This window comes from Strongylocentrotus purpuratus, unplaced genomic scaffold, assembly GCF_000002235.5.
Source record: "Strongylocentrotus purpuratus isolate Spur 01 unplaced genomic scaffold, Spur_5.0 spur5_scaffold_7, whole genome shotgun sequence".
NCBI classification, from domain to species: Eukaryota; Metazoa; Echinodermata; class Echinoidea; order Camarodonta; family Strongylocentrotidae; genus Strongylocentrotus; species Strongylocentrotus purpuratus.
Genome location: NW_022145613.1, coordinates 37592603 through 37610320, shown reverse-complemented (window position 1 = coordinate 37610320; position 17718 = coordinate 37592603). Strand labels below are relative to the sequence as shown.

General features: G+C 37.6%; 1 protein-coding gene across 4 annotated transcripts in view; it reads left to right on the top strand.

Annotated features, from left to right (window-relative positions):
* Window positions 1–17718, top strand: part of LOC575608 (IgGFc-binding protein) — a 29046-nt gene extending 11328 nt beyond the window's left edge. Inside the window, exons 2-8 of one of the 4 annotated variants that reach the window (XR_970911.2) lie at window positions 5991–6166; window positions 6459–7405; window positions 7752–7909; window positions 12610–12717; window positions 13252–13348; window positions 14085–14161; window positions 16591–17718. Coding sequence is in view for 3 of the 4 variants with exons in the window: in XM_003724450.3 (XP_003724498.1) it covers window positions 5991–6166; window positions 6459–7405; window positions 7752–7909; window positions 12610–12717; window positions 13252–13348; window positions 14657–14762 (1592 nt within the window). In the remaining variant the exon portion in view is untranslated. Of the gene's footprint in view, window positions 1–5990; window positions 6167–6458; window positions 7406–7751; window positions 7910–12609; window positions 12718–13251; window positions 13349–14084; window positions 14162–14656; window positions 14781–16590 lie in introns of all 4 variants that reach the window. The other 3 variants (XM_003724450.3, XM_796664.5, XM_003724451.3) reach the window with 3 other exon arrangements.

Below are 17718 nucleotides of genomic sequence, written 5' to 3'. Positions count from 1 at the left end.
CATGGGTAAACAACAAGGTCCACTTTCACAAAAATGAAGAAAAAAAGAAGGTTTCTATCCCGCTAGAGGAGGCGCGATAGCTCAGTCGGTAGAGCAGTGGTCTCGTTATCCGGTGACCCGGGTTCGAAACCAAGGCGATGCGCTAAAGCCCTTTGGTAAGGTATTAATCCTCATTACCAGGTCCCTCGGAGAGGACCTAAGGCCGTCGGTCCTCTGGTTGCTTACTAATAAGCATTTATGCTTTCCTAGCAGTCAAGCAAAATAACCAGGACTACTACTACTATCTACCAATTCTTGGGAAATGGTCTTTTTCAAAGAATCGGGAGTCATTTATCTTTTCTACATTAACCAACCTTTTAATCCTTTCAATGATATGAAAGAGTGTAAATCACCCTTTGGAAATGAGAAATGCCAACAAAATATTGAATTTGATCAGAGGCTGTTTAGATTTTTATGACTAACGGATAAGCTTTCTTCAGAAGATGTAGACATAGTATTCATTTCCTTCTTAATTATAAAAAGCAGATTACTAACATTGATTACAATGTAAACCAAATTAATTATATCTATGGTCTGTGTATTTTATTATGTGACTGCATGAGTAATATGAACGCAATCCTTCACGAAGTAACAAACAACGTGATTTGTTGATGAAATATGGTAGCGAGTCATGTAGGTCGCCATATCGAACAGCGTAGATAACGTGTAGACATGATGCTTAGCTTCGATAACAAATGCGGCTAGTTTGAATGAAATCCGATAATCTGGCGGAATGAATTGATTTATCTTTTCAACTTTAACCCTATCACCGCCACAGGCATGAATACATTACATACAAACAATGTTAGAGTTTGGCAATTAGCATTTGAAGATTCAGTGGCGAATAGCATTCGTCCCACGCTAGATTGCTTCCTCAGGTGGGCGCGGATTAATCGGGTGGAAATCTTTCATGTAATTAGGCATTTTAGGTACACGCGGGTTCGCTACGTATAATGCGTAAGTAGTTCGAAGCGAGAGGAATTTACGCTCCGCCGAACAGAATATTGGTGAGATCTGTAAGCCATGATACCTGCTTTAGATTGAGAGGGTGAATTGGGTCGTTTTCCATCCCTTCTTCCATTTTCTCCCTGCGTGAATGACGAGCTCTGTTTTTGTTTATTTTCAAAAACAAAGTGTTTGATTTAGAGCAAAGAGAACCCGGTCAATTGAGTGCTGGAAAAGGACAGGTGCAACACGAACTCTTCGCTCTTTGGGTCAATATTCTTCGTATTTTTTAAGAGTACGTGATTAATTTTGTATATTTGCCTTTTCAATAATATTCAATAGAATAAGTCTTAATTTCGAACTTTCTATTGGTCATTATACCCTGAATACTTAACATGAAATGGACAATTTGGTATTCCTGCATGAAGTGACTTCAAAATGCAGTTTATTATTAAACTAAATTGCACACTGTGGTAAAACATGTTGCAATCAAATAGCCACAGATCGTCCCTATATTATCAGTCAACAGAATGTCAAGATATGAGTATTTGAAAGTAATCTCCAGAGTGCCGATCTTATCAAAAGCTCTCCCTAAAATGTCCCTATGCATAGAGATTTAAATGCGTGTTATCTGAGATATCTCTCCAATCCTTGCTTTCTTGTTGGCCTACTTATGTCTTCTAGAAAACCATTGCCTCGGTATACCCTATTCCCGTATCCATTTACAACATGTCTAGCTCATTTTCCATATTTCAGGGCAATGCACTTCCTTCGTCTTTCCTTGTCTCCCCCTTCTCTCTCTCTCTCTCTCTACCTCTCTACCTATCTCTCTCTCTCTCACTTTCTAAATTGAGCTGCTGTTCGAAGGGACACATTCTTTACCATCAATTTCTTTAAATGAGTTACCCAAAACGCCGATATTAAATAACCCTTGAAATTTATGTTATTACGTATTGCAACCTCTGTTACAATATTGAAATGTCACTTAAGAGCTACGAAGTGTTATGAAACCCAACTCCTGTAATGTTTATTTTTCACAAAGCTAATATCAAATTCATGAGAATTGTATTTAAGGGCAGATATTTTTGAGAGAAAACCCCAATAATCCAGGTTAAAACCCGGACCAACATGACTATAAAGCTCCGAAGTCAAGTAAGTGCGTAGAGGTATTTTGTATTCAATAGTGGACCGTTAGGTGTTGAACGATTCATCCTATAAAAACTTCCTTAATGATTTCACCAAAATTATTAACAAAAAAAAACATATCTTTATGACATTCATTCTTCATTTTCATGTCACAATTGAATGATAAATTTTATTTATCTATTTATTTTTTAATATAAAAATACAGTAGTTCGTACATAATGAATAGGGAAATAATTTAACACGAGATCCTTTGAAAAATCACAATCTGTTTCCTGTAGTTAAAAGTTTCTGAATCACAAACCCACTCTTGCCAATTTTAAATTGTGTAATCATTTGAAATGGATTTCTGTGAAGTGTACGAATGAATAATGAAACGAATAATGATATTTACTATATCTTACGTGATGTCTGTGCTCTGAAACGTTAGGTAGGCTGTGAAAAAACGAATATCCAAGTTCTTTCAGTCTACAGAATATGTAACTTCTGTAAATAGTGGTTCTAAATGATTTGAAACGAGGGAGTCTGCGTTATATATAACGTATCATAGACATATGGCATGGTTAAGGACTAAGTTGGGCGTAACACGGAAAGATCCTAATTGATTTCTTAATATGCTTCTACCGATCTTTACCATCCTGCGTCATCTGCCAACGATCTTGCGACAAAAGCTTGAACTGATTTCCTCCCAGCATTGCCTAGAGATTAATAGGGGGTAAAGAACGAGGGATTAAGCATTGGACGGTTCCTGTTCAGCAGAGGAAGTGTAGGACACGATGCGGTATGATTTTACACCCATAAAGCAAAGCATGCCAATTTTAAAAACATCAAGACCTGATCCTGATGTACCTTTTCGATCTGTATGTCGTGTTCATTGAATAAGGAATGACTCTGATTGTGGCGGGATGACTAAAAGGGATCCCACACCTCACTATAGGAAGTGTAATAAACACAATCCACCGGGTGGCCTTTGTACAAAGTAGGATGTCATACACGCCTCTCTAATTAGTGGTCACAAGTTCTAGGATAGCATACATATTCGCAAGAAAGTGAGACACACTGTAATTTTCAATTAGCAAATTGCTTGAAACAACATAGGACTCAAACATGCCCTCAAACAACTCCAACTGATTGTGAACGGTTCTTTAGGGTTATTGTAAAGAGAACGCACAAAACGATATTCTGAGAGAGTTTGTGGATATGACCTTAACCACAAAGGCTAGTTTTAGAAGATTACTTTATAGTGCCGCCCTACTGGTTTCCAAACCCTTAATATAATCCTCCATCTTTCACCACCAATCCAGGCCCAAACCCTAGCTCTCATCGCGTCTCACCTTTCTTACCAACCACCCACCACTCCTCTGAGATTCAGCTAGGTGTATAAGTGGCCGGCTACGGCAGGTTCCCCTCTATCGTTACCCCTCTCCTGCACCCCTTCCGCTCCTCTCAACACCCCTGGTAGCCCACTTTTAGAGAGAGTTTATCTTTATTCGACTATGTCGCGACTGATTCGAGACTGATAGTTTGGATCAAGCCCAGGGATGTACGTCCAAAGTTCATTCGTCTGAAGGCGACCTCGTATGAGCGAGATGTGATAATACAATATCATGATTTTAGTTACAGTTTGGATAGAAGTTACTGGTTGTACATCGTTTCTATGGGGAAAATTACAAAACGTATGATTAACATATCATTCGCATTATTTTCTTGATCCAGGGAAAACACCTTAACGTACTAACAATACAATATTATTCCTTGTGTTGATCCTAATACTTGTTCACATTGTGTGACCCCGTGGCCCCACAGAGGACCACCAACAGTGTGTCCACAATATACAACACTTACAAAATATTTTAATATGGACACATTTTTCTTTAACTTGATCAATGCATGATTGATATCTTAGATCATATACTTTGAATCATATACTTATCTATTGCTTCATCTTCGGATACCACCCTGAAGTTTCTTTAAGATTTGAGACCTCTCTGGGAAGCTTGATGGAGGCATCATCAAGCACGTATGTGTCTTTGGGCGTTCATCCAAAACCTACGCCATATCACGCGGGAACTATTGCAGGGCATGAAAAAGCAAGATAATTTATCTGACTCATTCAAAATATGTCACTGTTCTAAGCCTTGATCTGTGAATATTTTCAGACGTATGGCGTATTAGCTTAAATGAGAGGGCGAAATCGGGTCAAACGAAGGGTAAATTTAATGCACAACCAGACAGATTGCTAGGTTTGTCATCGCCATTTTTCGGCCAGTATTAAAGCAAACAGGGAGGAGCTTGGGAAATTACGCCTTGCTAAATAAGACATGTTCATAACCGACGGGAACAAACCTCACAGTTTCTTTTTTTCTTAATGATTTATTTTCATTGATCATATAATCATTTTCAGTATTTTGGTTAAGGTTTTTCAAATCTCTGCCACATGGAGTTTAAATTCTGGAAAAATTTACCAATTCAACATACTATAGCACAGTAATCCCAATACGTTATCACTATTTTCTTGTTCTCGCCAAAAAATTATATCGTCTGTCAGGTTTCGAAGGCGACTCTTTTTATTTCATGAGTTAAGTGCCCATTATCGAACAGCTGGCTGAAAAATTACGAACTTAACCAACGTTATTTCATGAGCTTAGAAGTATGAAAACCTCATGCAATGCAATACAATAATTATTGCATTCCAGGTAGATGACATTTTTCAATCCTTTGCATTGGGATTGACACAGCCCCAGGGCTTTGTTCCCGCACAAATCACATTTGTAATCCGATTTGATAAATCTAGGAGTACTGTAATCATATTAGACACCTACTTGGTTGCACTGATCTCGTTATTTCTCTTTCTTCGTACCACGATACTCTTGAATATATTTTGGGCGATATTACGCATGAAACCGGCGAGGAAGTAGCCGGAAATCCGCGGCTTTTGCGAGGAGCTATTTATACACCTATGACACGTGTTGGCTTAACTGGCTCACCCCTCCCACCACTCGTGGGGTCGAAAAGCCCTGGGAACTTGAGATTGGGATAGTTAGAGCTTATTGAATTTTTGAATGCAACACGTGCAATACATTTTGTTTCAATCTTAATGCTATTATTTTACATTATTTAACACACTCGAACCTTTCGAATTTCTCTGTTGCTGATGCTGCTAAAATTATAGAATTATTTGTTTTGATCGATAAGATGATAATATTTGTATTAAAATTTAAACGAATTTATTTAAATTATCGGTTTTGTGGTTTTCAGTTAGTCCTAACAGTTTCAATTGTCATACACAACGGACACCCTAATGCACACCCTCATATACCCATAAAATCTAAATTTCGGTTCTATTCTCACCATGGTCATTGATACCAAGTACGGTCCAGACTAATTTGATAACCCCTGTGTTATTTATGCATTTACATATATCAATATCATGCAGACACTTTCACTATCTAACGAAGATGTGAACTTTTGTGACGTCATAATGACGTCTTTCACTACAAGTATTCAAACGTGTATTTCAAAAAAAATATATATTTACCATATTCAGCGGGTGCTGATTCAAACGATTAGAGAGAGACAGAGGAAATGGCTTGGACACGATGAGGGCTTGATGCTCAGAGTCATAGAAGGTCGTATTCATGGAAAGAAGAAGACCTCGTAAAGGCTTTCTAGACGATGTAATCACAGAATGTGGAGCAACAGGGTATGAAACGCTGAAACGGATGGCTCAAGACCTAGGAACTTGGAGAGACACGTATAACATTTTGATTGGGTCATAAACTGACATCATTTTTATCACTATTGATGATGATATTTACCATTAATTATTCTCTTCATATCGCTCTCAATCTCTTTCTCTGTAGCCCCTCTTGACACGACCGGTAAGGAGTTCGTCTTCGCCTTCCAGAGTAATTTTCAGAACAAGAGACCAGACAAGCTATCCCTGCTGATAGGAGCCAATGAACCAGGACTTACAAGGGTTCAGATTGAAGCACCAAACTTTAACTGGCAGCAGACTGTACAGCTACAGCACAAGCAGGTACAGTTTGCATGTCTAAATAGACCAAGTCCGACAGAATATACCACCCTAAACGTATGGAAGAATATGAACCAACATAATGCTGGCTGATTCCAGCGACAGTTAGAGTATTACTGCTCTCTGGTTATCCAGGAATAAATTATTTAAGAAACATATATTTTTGTATACAATGTAAAAGCAAATCATCTTAATTATTATCCAATGGGATGAATTGCAAATTTATGTAAAAGCATTTTCACAATTCGTCGCCAATTCATTAATTTCTTGCTATTAATCATTATTCCTTGGACAGGTAAGGAACGTCGATATTAATCCAGACGTTGCTGCTCGAGGGGCTGGGCCAGTCAACGGTACCCTGATCGTAAGGGCCACCAAAGATGTGTCAATCAGTGGGCTCAACTCGCTCACCATGACAAACGATGCCTTCTTGGCTATCCCAACTCATGGTCTTGGTCAGGAATACTATGTGGCATCTTACGACCCGGTCCCTATCGAAATGTCACAGTTCCTGATCACAGGTATCCAGCCTGATACATCCGTAAAGATCGTCCTTCAAGCCAGGCTTCAACATAACTCACAATGGTACAGCAAGGGACAAACCCTGACCGTCAATGTAGGAAAGTACCAGTCCATCCAGTTCCAGAGTCAGGAAGATCTTACAGGAACAAAGATCACATCCACCAAGCCCCTCAGCGTCATGTCTGGAGCTTCTTGCACTCTCGTCCCAACCCAAGTGTACAGATGCGACCATCTTGTGGAGCACCTGCCACCTTTCAACACATGGGGTAAGAGATTTACCCTCCTACCATTCTCCAACCGATCCGGTGGTTTCATCTTTAGAATCATCGCTGGTCGTCCATCAACTACAGTACACATCATGGGTAATAATGTCCAACTCCAGTTCGAAGGTAGCTTCAGGGAATTCAATCAACCAGCTTCACTAAAGACCACACTCCAGTCAGACAAACCCATCATGGTTGTCCAGTACGCCAAGGGAATGCAGAAGGATAACAACGGAGATCCCTTCATGACCCTCATCCCACCTGTCGAGCAGTACATGGAGAAGGAGATCACCTTCGGTTCTTTCAATCAGTCAGGAACAGACATGCTCAACATGTTTGCCGGAGTGTCCTTCACCTCACCAGCTCTCTTCACCATGAGTCTCAACGGAAAGCCAGCATTTGAACCCAGTACGGGAATCCCAGGCACCGGTATCTCGAGAACATTCACAGCTGACGCGTAAGTTCGAAACAGGATGAATCGTCCATTACTTGAAAATAATTGAAATAGCAAACCTAGTAAAATTCTTCATGTTCTTCGCCAACGCTTTACAGCATAGCAGTCGAGTTTGAACAGACAATAAATCTTTCTGTCATAAAAAAAAAAATCATTTTATGGTTGCCATTTTCTTTGTTAGATTGATATAGAAGAAATTCACTATGTAAATGTTATTCTTTCAAGTACGTTTATATTAATTAGATAACCTCATTTCTTTATTTATTTAATTAATGATATACACCGATATGTTCTTACAATGCTGAAATACAATCTGTTATCTTTCCTTTTTTGCCCATAATCTGTACAGAACCGTTCCCCTTGACGACGTCCGAAACATCCTGACAAATTACGAGAAGGATGTTCGTTTCATGGCCGTCATCTACGGGTTCGCCAGTGGCACATCCTTTGGTTACCCAGCGGCTTATCAGCTTAGGCAACTCACATGTACCCGACCTGGAAGGCAGGGTAAGTGTCACATGATAATTAGGATGATAGGCTTTCGTTTGTCACCAGGGTCATCTTCCTTATATATCACGGATCGCCCGGTCAGGCAAGAAAATATTGCCTGATGGCAAGAACTAGGCTTCATTTTCGATATATCCTATTCCCTTAGTAACACGATGTATGCCAAAGTCTAACAATCAGGGAAAGGCTTCCTTAACCCCTCACTGTTATCATGCTTATTGGAAGCCCTTTTAGGCCGATATAATGATAATTGTGAAAAATGATCATAAAGCGTCAGTTCGTCACTAATTTTCACGGCATCAATAATTAATAAATTGTTAACGAATAAAAAATAGCAAAACTACTGCTGCTTAATATGTAGGACTTTATTCCTTGGTTTCTAAACCTTGGTTTGACTTACGCCGGTTGTATGATATTTATGCGGTATTTATCACTACCGATAGAAAAAACGAGTAATGGCTGTGGGGGTAAATGGCGTACAGCCGAGCAACTATTGCATCCTACAACAGGATACATATACGGTCTTCAGTGCTGGTTATATTGTGATGAATGGTCGATTGTATGCGTGCTTACACCTGGTTATGGTCATCCCTTAAGTACCATGTTAATCAATAGCATGCCATCCTTACCAGTTAATAAGTTAATAAGAGTGTTGCGCTCGGAGGAGATGGACAACCTCGAAGATCTCTAGAGGATGATGTCGGAGCGAAAGGGATGAACTAGGGATCACAATGAAATGTAGGCTGAAATATTAGGATGATGTTAATTAGGATTAACTAGAATTAGTCCTTTATATCCAGTATAGTGTATATACTAGAATATAAATGCAAAGAGAAGTGAATTCCATCTAACCCTATCTGGGACAGAAAAGAAGGATTAGCATTGTATTGGGGATAATTTTATATAAGCTCTTGGTTGTTGAGAAAATGTAGCAGTCTGTCCCAGATATTTCACCTTTATAACACAGGTTCAGTAGGAAAGAGAGTTATGAAGATTTTTCTTCCCATTTCCACTGTATTTCCGCTACTATCGCACCCACCCCTGAGGCGTACTTCTTATAATTGGGTCGCCAAAGTGGGATAGGGAAATAGTGGTGATTGGACAGCTTGTGAATTGGATTATTATTTCTCCACTATTCCGGCCAGCTATATACGAATGCTTCTTCAAAGGGATATCAAAGATGATAGGCATGTTGTGAAGATGTATAAGCCCATACGCAAAGCTTGTAGATGGGAAATGGGGGGGGGGGCTTTTTAAACAGTTTGTACTCGTAAAATATGACGTGTGCACACGAACTTATGAGAGGATGTGGTTAACCGACTGGGGTGACGGTGTCTTACAGGATACTACTCCTAAAATGTCTGTTAACTGTATGTACTTGGATGACAAAAGTGAGATTACATATAATGCAAGTGAGCGTCTATATTGTCTTTGCTTCCTTTTGGGACTTATGATGCCAACATCAATATGTTGACATTTAGACTATTTAACGCGCGATTACTATCATAAATGTGACAACGTCTTGATATCAGCTAAATGTTATTCAAGGGCTCTCTCATTATGGCAATAGGATGGAGAATTAAATAGATCAAGTTACCATGGTGACGACCTTACTATAAAGGTCAGGACGGTAGCGACTTCTTCCGCTTGTAGAAGTGGAACGGGGTGCGTTAATTTGATGACTCAAACTTTGCAAACGAGATGCGTTTCCTTTCACAATGTGTGAGATACATAACGAACACATGCCCCTTAACGTTGATAGATTGTGCAGTGGAAAAAGGAAGCTAGGGTATGTGTCTAATACTAGTGTATGTGAAGCTTGGTTGCTGGCTGTTATGTAAAAAGTTAGAAAATATTAACTTGCACATTATTCATTTAGTGTGGACTCACAATATCGAGATGAAAACATAGTCTTCAAATATTTCCTTGAATGTTTGTGAACTTTTTTCGATTTTTTTTTTGTTCACACCAAACATTAAGAGGGGATGCAGGTCGAGAAAAGGTGGAAAAATTTTATCGAACATAACCTTGACTACGCTATTGAGATCGACATGGATTTCGAAACCTTATATAGTCAAGGATTTATACTTTCAAATGTCCACACATAATTATTATACAATGTATATATTTATTTATGAGACCATGAGCATTTTATGATGTGTTTATCCGAATTGGGGAGGGGGGGGGGGGTAAAAGCACCTTTTCGCCGTGGTTTTAGACTCGGAGAGGAAACTTTAATGTCAGGAGATGATATGTTTCTATCATTGTACCTCACAGCTATCTATAGGAAACGCATCATCATACTGTCTAGACAATAGAGGCTCAGATAATGCAATAAAATGTAGCAGTGGCTAGTACGAAAAGCTAGAACTATAGGATGAAGTATGGAGTTTTGGTGTATCGAATAAAGCGTTTGTTTATTCTCTTTGTTTAAATCAATTCTAGCAACTTAACTACTAAGTAAATTATCCTCCTTACGTTTGTTTTTATTTTATATCTTACTCTCCATTGATAGGACTTTAAAACCAGTAATCATTACAATCACCACAAAATTCTGTTTACAACATCGTTACACTTTTGAGTACCTGATATATTATCTCCAAACCAGATAATCATATTGCCCAATAACTTTTTAAAGTTATCAAACATGTGTTTGTATTTTTCAGTCAGAATTAATACTTCACTCCTGATAAACGTAAGCATAGGCTTAATGAGCATTATAATGATGCTCATATCATTCTAAATTTCTGTCTCCGTAGATGTTTGCTAAGCGTTGAGTATCCGTGATCTATTTTGAGCGGAGAAGGAAGGGTGAATGAATTTATCCTGTATCTGCCATCTAGACTCAGGAATATCATCAAAACCGGGAGAAAACAGGCCAAAAATGACAGTCTGCCCATATACGGGCATAGTTTATGATGACGATGATGACTTGCATGAATTCTGAAGATAAGATAGGGGAAGAGTGACTAAACACAGGGACAAGAGCGGAATGTAAGGACGGACATCTTAATTTAATCGCCAGACGGTTTTTGTTCCAGTTCAGATTGCGACACAAGACATGCAGGTAGCCAAGAAGTTGGCATTAGATGGGTGGTGTCGGTGTGTAGAACCTTTCCACCTCAGATTCAGAGGCAACCAGCATTTTTTTTTAAATGCAACAAAGTACATGTACGTTCAGTGGAAAACAAATAAGAAGAGAAATTAAAAATATAGGAGAGAAAAGTAAAATTTTGTCGGGAAGTTAGAAACTTGACGTCACCGGGGATGTGAAACTTGATTTTATGGCTTCCTTGTTTACTTTAATTTGTTAAAGTTTCTAAAATGAAAGAAGAGTTTTCAAATACAGAAACGGAGGCAACCGACAATTTATTAAATGCAACAAACAAAATACATGTACGTTCAGTGAAAAACAAATAAGAAGATAAACAAGAAATAAAAGGGAGAAAAGTTACATTTGGTCAAGGATTTCGAAACGTCTCGTGACCGGGGATGTGAAACTTGATTTTATGACTTCCCTGTTTACTTTATTTTGTAAATGTTTCTAGAAGGAAAGAAGGTTTTTAAAAACTGTATTTCAAATACAGTTTCGGAGGCAACCGTCATTTTTATTAAATTCGACAAAGTACTTGTACTTTCAGTTGAAAACAAGAAGAGAAACAAGACATAAAAGGGAGAAAAGTTACATTTGGTCAAGATGTTCGAAACTTAGCCTGACCGGGGATGTGAAACTTGATTTTATGGCTTCCTTGTTTACTTTATTTGTTAAAGTTTCTTAAATTAAAAAAAAGGTACTCAAAACTGTATTTCAAATACAGTTTCGGAGGCAACCGGCAATTTATTAAATGTAACAAAGTACTTGCACGTTCAGTTGAAAACAAATAAGAAGGGAAAAAGGATATAAAAGAGAGGAAAGATTCATTTGGTCAAGAAGTTAGAAACTGCACGTGACCGGGGATGTGAAACTTGATTTTATGGCTTCCTTGTTTACTTTGACTTGTTAAATGTTTCTAAAATGCAAGAAAGATTTTCAATTAATTAGCATTATTATTTAAATTGTTACTTAACCAAATAGTTGACTGATGATAAGGTATTGCTCTAGTTGTCTCAACTCAAATTCAAAGGTGCTAATGCATGATCGTTAGATGTGTCGAAAATCACCACACCCCCTATTTTGCCATACTATCAAGAATAGAGGTTTTTCAATGTGCCATAAATAAGTGCTGTACAAGACTCTACTATTATTATTTATTATTATTACAAGTATATCAGTAATGAACCACTGTGTTCTATTCGGTTTTGATTTAACAAGGCGAATACTATGTAGATAACAACAACTAAATGTGTTTTTGACTTTAACTGTTACTGTCAAGCTTGCATTATGTACAGAAACACAGTAGATTATGCCCCCTCCATATTGACAAAGGTAACAACTTGAAGACGCCATGAGCAACATGTTAGGTTGTTTATTAAGTTGTCTTTTAGAGATCCTGATTCCTAAAACCTTCGGATTTTACTACCTTTTCTATACCCATTCCCGGCATGGTCATTGCAATTTTGAAAACTCGTTAACAACATCATTGTTATGAACTTTCATTAGGGTTGTGTCAACCATCACCCGATGTCTATAGCAAGATCCATTGCCATTAAACGCTGATGCCATCTACAATTGCTATCTTTGTTTATTATCCTTTGCATAGGTCCAGAGGCCGAGTATGATTGCCCAGAAACACACCGACGTCCCCGACCCACTGCACCTGTTGTACCCGTAGGGCCCGGTGGAGGCGGCGACGGCGCAGCTATGACAGGTAAGGTCTATTCTGATAGGACATTATGTCGCTTTCTGCAGTAGAAAGCATTACTTCATCTTGTAAAAGAGGGAAATGGGTCATTTGGGGGTATATTGAGATGTTTTTAGCAAAGTACTTTGCTTATCTCCTATCACTGTCTATTGTTTTAATACGAAATGCTGTAAGCATCATCAAGCACAAACATCCGCTTCATTTAGCCAGTTTCTTCTATAAATGCCTAAAGGTGGTTTAAAACTGTATTTCTTTGCTTCCAATTCTACGGAGTACGGAAATGGAAAGCAAATATGTATTTCTGATTCTTCGTTTAGGTTTCTGCATGAGGAGATATCATTTTATCTGAACCGTGGGATGTGAATTCAGATTAAAATTACCACTCTAAATAATTAGCAATCAATGCCATGATTGTACATGAAATGACCGTAAAGTGGACCATTTTTGATTGTTTCTTTTCTCTTCTCTTTCTCGCTGTCTCTTCCCCCTTTCTTCCCCCTCCCTCCTTCTCTCTTTCTCACTTCTCATCTCTTCTATCAGGTTGTACGTCAAAGGGTGTAGTCGTGCTCGCAGCCATTCTTCCAGCTCTTATTGTATTTATAATCATGGTGATCATCCTCGTCTTCGTTCTCTACAGGTAAGATGAACCCCAAAGAGATGTTGTAGATACAGACGAATGACCCAACATGACCAATATGTACCCTTAGTTTACCTCTCCCTAATAACAGAATTGTATACACGTTTCCCATTGATGATAAACTACAGACAAAATGCACCGGGGAGCTTTGCCTTCCTTCCGAACATTAATGTGAAGGAAATATCTCGTTTTAACGACACCAAAAAATAGATTTCATGCACCAAATATTTTCCATATCGCAACACAAATATGAATCGTTGGCCTTTTTTCTGCTGTGTTTAATTCCACTCCACACGTTGTCTTTATATTTCCATTCCCTTGTCTAGTTATTAGCACCGGTCATTGTTGTGACAGCTTATATCGCTTCCAGTATTAAAGGCGTTCACATTAGCATAGTGCATGTACAAGTCGTTGCTTAGTATATTGCTTAGTATGTAGTAGTTTTTGTCGCTGCATGTTATGTGTTGCTTATTTAGAGATGCTATTTCCATATTGGTACCTACTTTTTGTATTGCCATGCTTATAAAAGATTCAGACCTACTGGTCAGATAACAGCAAATCTTTGATTAATGAGTATCTAAATATATCAAACAAATTGTACGTTACCATCAACATGAATCACCTAAATAAGAATCAACGTTGGTGACAATCCATTTTTGATTTTGATTGTTAATCATCTTAATCGTTAAATCGGCAATGCATGTGGGATTTTTGTTTTCCTTCTAACATTGTACAGAGGTGGACTCTACAAGAACTTTTAATCAGCCAACGTCGAAGACACGCAGTGCAATACACAAAACACTCAAACCGTAGGTCGGCTAGAAATTGCATTTAGAACTCGTAGATGCACATTTTAGTGACTATAGTGGTAGCACATTTGATTTCATTTGAGAAGCATTTTGTTGTCACCCCCCTTTTATCATTTAATTTTCTCACATAATAATTATATTTAATACATCGCTTACGCTTTCTTGCATCGTTAACTAGTAGACATCCGTTGGCCCGAACGAATTCTAGTTCCAAAGTCTCATCTAGGTCGGCATAAGCAAGCTAATAAAAAGAAAACGTAATGATTACTAATACGACTAATTAAGGAAACAAAAACAGCAAACAACTTACACACCATGTGCAATTTTGAATGCAATTTGTGGCCAAGCCGAAAATGGTTATAAGAGTGCAGAATCAAAATATTTATGACAAGACTGGTAGAGTGTATTACCTACCTCCAGTCCGATGTATAGACTTTTACGTGATGATTACACCAGTATCTTTTGTGCTGTATCCCTTTGTTTGTGTTCCCTACATAAGGAATCCATCGTCGCCGGAACTCCAAAAGTTCAAAATGTTTTTTAGGGTAAACCCCCGAGAGCGGACTATATCTAGGTGTTCGTTCGTCAGAAACGGAAGTCTATGATCTAATACTTGATAGAAGGTATGCCTTACTCCTCCTAAAGCATGACTTTGTCTTCTATACATGCTGGATCAGTCGTTTGGTTTCATTGTTTGTTGGAACTTCTATCATTTCTTCTACGTTGGCTGACTGACTCTGATCACGGCATGAAAAGTTCACATTTCCTTCTTACCACATGCACATCACTACTTCTTGTTCAAAAACTCACCTAGGTTTTCATGTTATGGGCCTATATCCAGTCTTTGTACACACGCTTATAAGAAATGCTTGTCTCAAAGCACAAAACCTTTCGAGGATTGACAAATTGTTGATTGCCTTTGAATGTTTTCAACTCTTAAAAACGGGAGCTTCCTACAAGTCGCGGATATTCCCAAATTGTAATTCATAGTGTCACAATGCTGACTACTAAAAGTACTTTAATTAAGTGATAACTTAACCACCTGACTCGATATAAGCCCATGCGTTTCTCTTTTACTACATACCTTTTATCGATATTGCTAACAAATTGCACGTGTTTACTTTAGTTTTCTAACCCTAACAGTTTTTACTAACAGAAAGGGGATTCACCCAGTTATACCAGTCATTCAATTCGTCACATGGTTGTCATTTTTTCCCTCTGGCACCGATATTTTATCCTTAAATCAATGTCAAGAAACTATACGATTAAAATCAACTCCATAAAAATCATCTGCTGAAAACCAAAGAGGCGTTAATTCTGTCTTAATGATATAAGTTAACTTCCTTCTGACTTTCAGCAGAGCGGGATACTATTGAGTTGCTCATGTCCCGCCGCGGCGCAAATGTCTTTTGGCAGGACTTGAATCTACATTTTGCCACACTCGACCCGGTGATGTAAATGGGTACCTGGCACGAATGAATTCCTTGAAATGCTAGAGCGCCGTAATTGCAGCCATGCTAAAGCCGGGGTAATAATTGCGGAGCGCCAGGAAGTGTCAAGTCTGCTGATCTGACAGACAAGAGCGCTATACAAGAACCCACTATTATTATTATTATTATTATTATTATTATTATTATTATTATTAAATTCAGGACAAACGGCATAAAGCATTTTTTTTGGACAACACGGATTCACCTGTCTTTACTGTTATGGCCTAGGAAATAAGCATTTAGGCTTCTGGCGCTTGAGAAATTATTCTACTATTAAGAGAAGCAGATATTCCTTTAAAGCTCTTCATTTCATTGGTAGTAAAGCCGCACATTTTTTTTGTCATCGTTAATGCGAAAAAGCGCCAATAAGCGCTGTCTTGATAAATGATTACAAATAGCAGAAGTGGATACAGAAAGAAGCTATCACTCGGGATCACTCTCCCTTTGTATTTACATTGCGCTTGGTAGGTACCGTAATTTATCTGGACATGGTTCGTGGAATTCAGCCCAGTATTTGGTCACTAAGACTGAGGTGACTAGGGTAGATTATGTAACCAATACAATAGACTGCCTGTCTGGCTTGACATGACTTGCATTTTTAATGTTATTTTGCATCTTGAATTGCACGAATTCTTTGTTTGGTTGTATCTATACCATGAATTGATTTGTACTGTCATCCACTGATTTCAAACAATTTACATCCCACTTGAAAACAGTGTCTCTTAAATGGAAAATCAACCTTCATGCAAGTTGACTGAATGGAAACATTAAATTCTTAGAATTCGGAGGAACATCATTTATGAAAGAATAATATTAAATCTATAAAATGTCCGTATTTGAATTGAATAACGTTTCCGTCATTCACCAACGCTTTTACAAATTGATATGCACATTTGAGAATGATTTTGTCTAATTCTATTTTCATTGATTGATTTTTCAACAGAATGAGGAGAAAGTTTTAACCCGTCTTTCAACGTTCCTGAAGTGCAATACAACGGATATCTCTACTATAGTAGTCTCATCAAATTAAACACAACAAAATGTTGGACCATGTGGAAATAATTATCTTAAATAACCTACAGCTTGATACAGAGTAGAACCAAATGGAGAGTTGTTCTCCGCTCATGATCGCTCGAAAAATCAGTGTCTTTCCAAAAGCAAACTGTACATAGGCTTTATATTCCAACAATCGTTTTATTTGTTGTTTTTCTTGGTTTGGATATGTGGTGCTAAATATTTGTACAAATTGTAACAAAATTGTAAGATAGATGGTCAACCACGAACAAAAAAAATACAATGAGCTGCCTTGGTTTTTTAATACAAAATATCTTTTTGTCTAAAACATGGTAATGTCGTACCAATTTCTATTTGGTAATCTATTTCTCGTCATTGAAGATAAAGCGTTATTTTAAGAAAAATGTGTTATTAGAAAGTTGGAATAATAGTATTTGATTTTAGCGGTGTACATACAATGAAAGAATATCTATATATAGAAATATTAGATTCAATGTTTTCTTTATTTTCTTGTTTGTTTTCTGTTTCTTTTTTCCTTTGATTCACGAAAGGAATTGATGACTATTTTCGATCAAACTTGTGCAAGTTATTTTGTTGTTGTTTTCGTTTAATTTTGTAAATATACTTGTTTTTCTCTACGTGTGTATTGAGTCTGTAGAAATAAACTTTTGTATAGATTACTGTAAGGATTTTTATTTAGTATAGTACATCTATAGATGGGTTCATATAAAAGGGATTATGAAAAGTTAAGTTCTCATGTTTCGGAATTCATTATTTTTACATAGGCTACGTGTAAAATACATTGCACCTAAAGTTATTATAAGAGGTACACCATTCTTCCGAAGCTACACATTCTAATTGTTTAGGGTATATCATTACCAATTATAGAAACGTCAATTATTGAAATGGTCTTAGTTCACTAAATGCACAGTTGATTATGCAATGTCTTAGAGAACAGGATGTGTGCATTCCACGATTTCAAAGTGTGTATGTTTGTATCGATTTTATACAAAATAACATGATGAAATGAAAAACCCAATAAATGTTTTATTTCTTA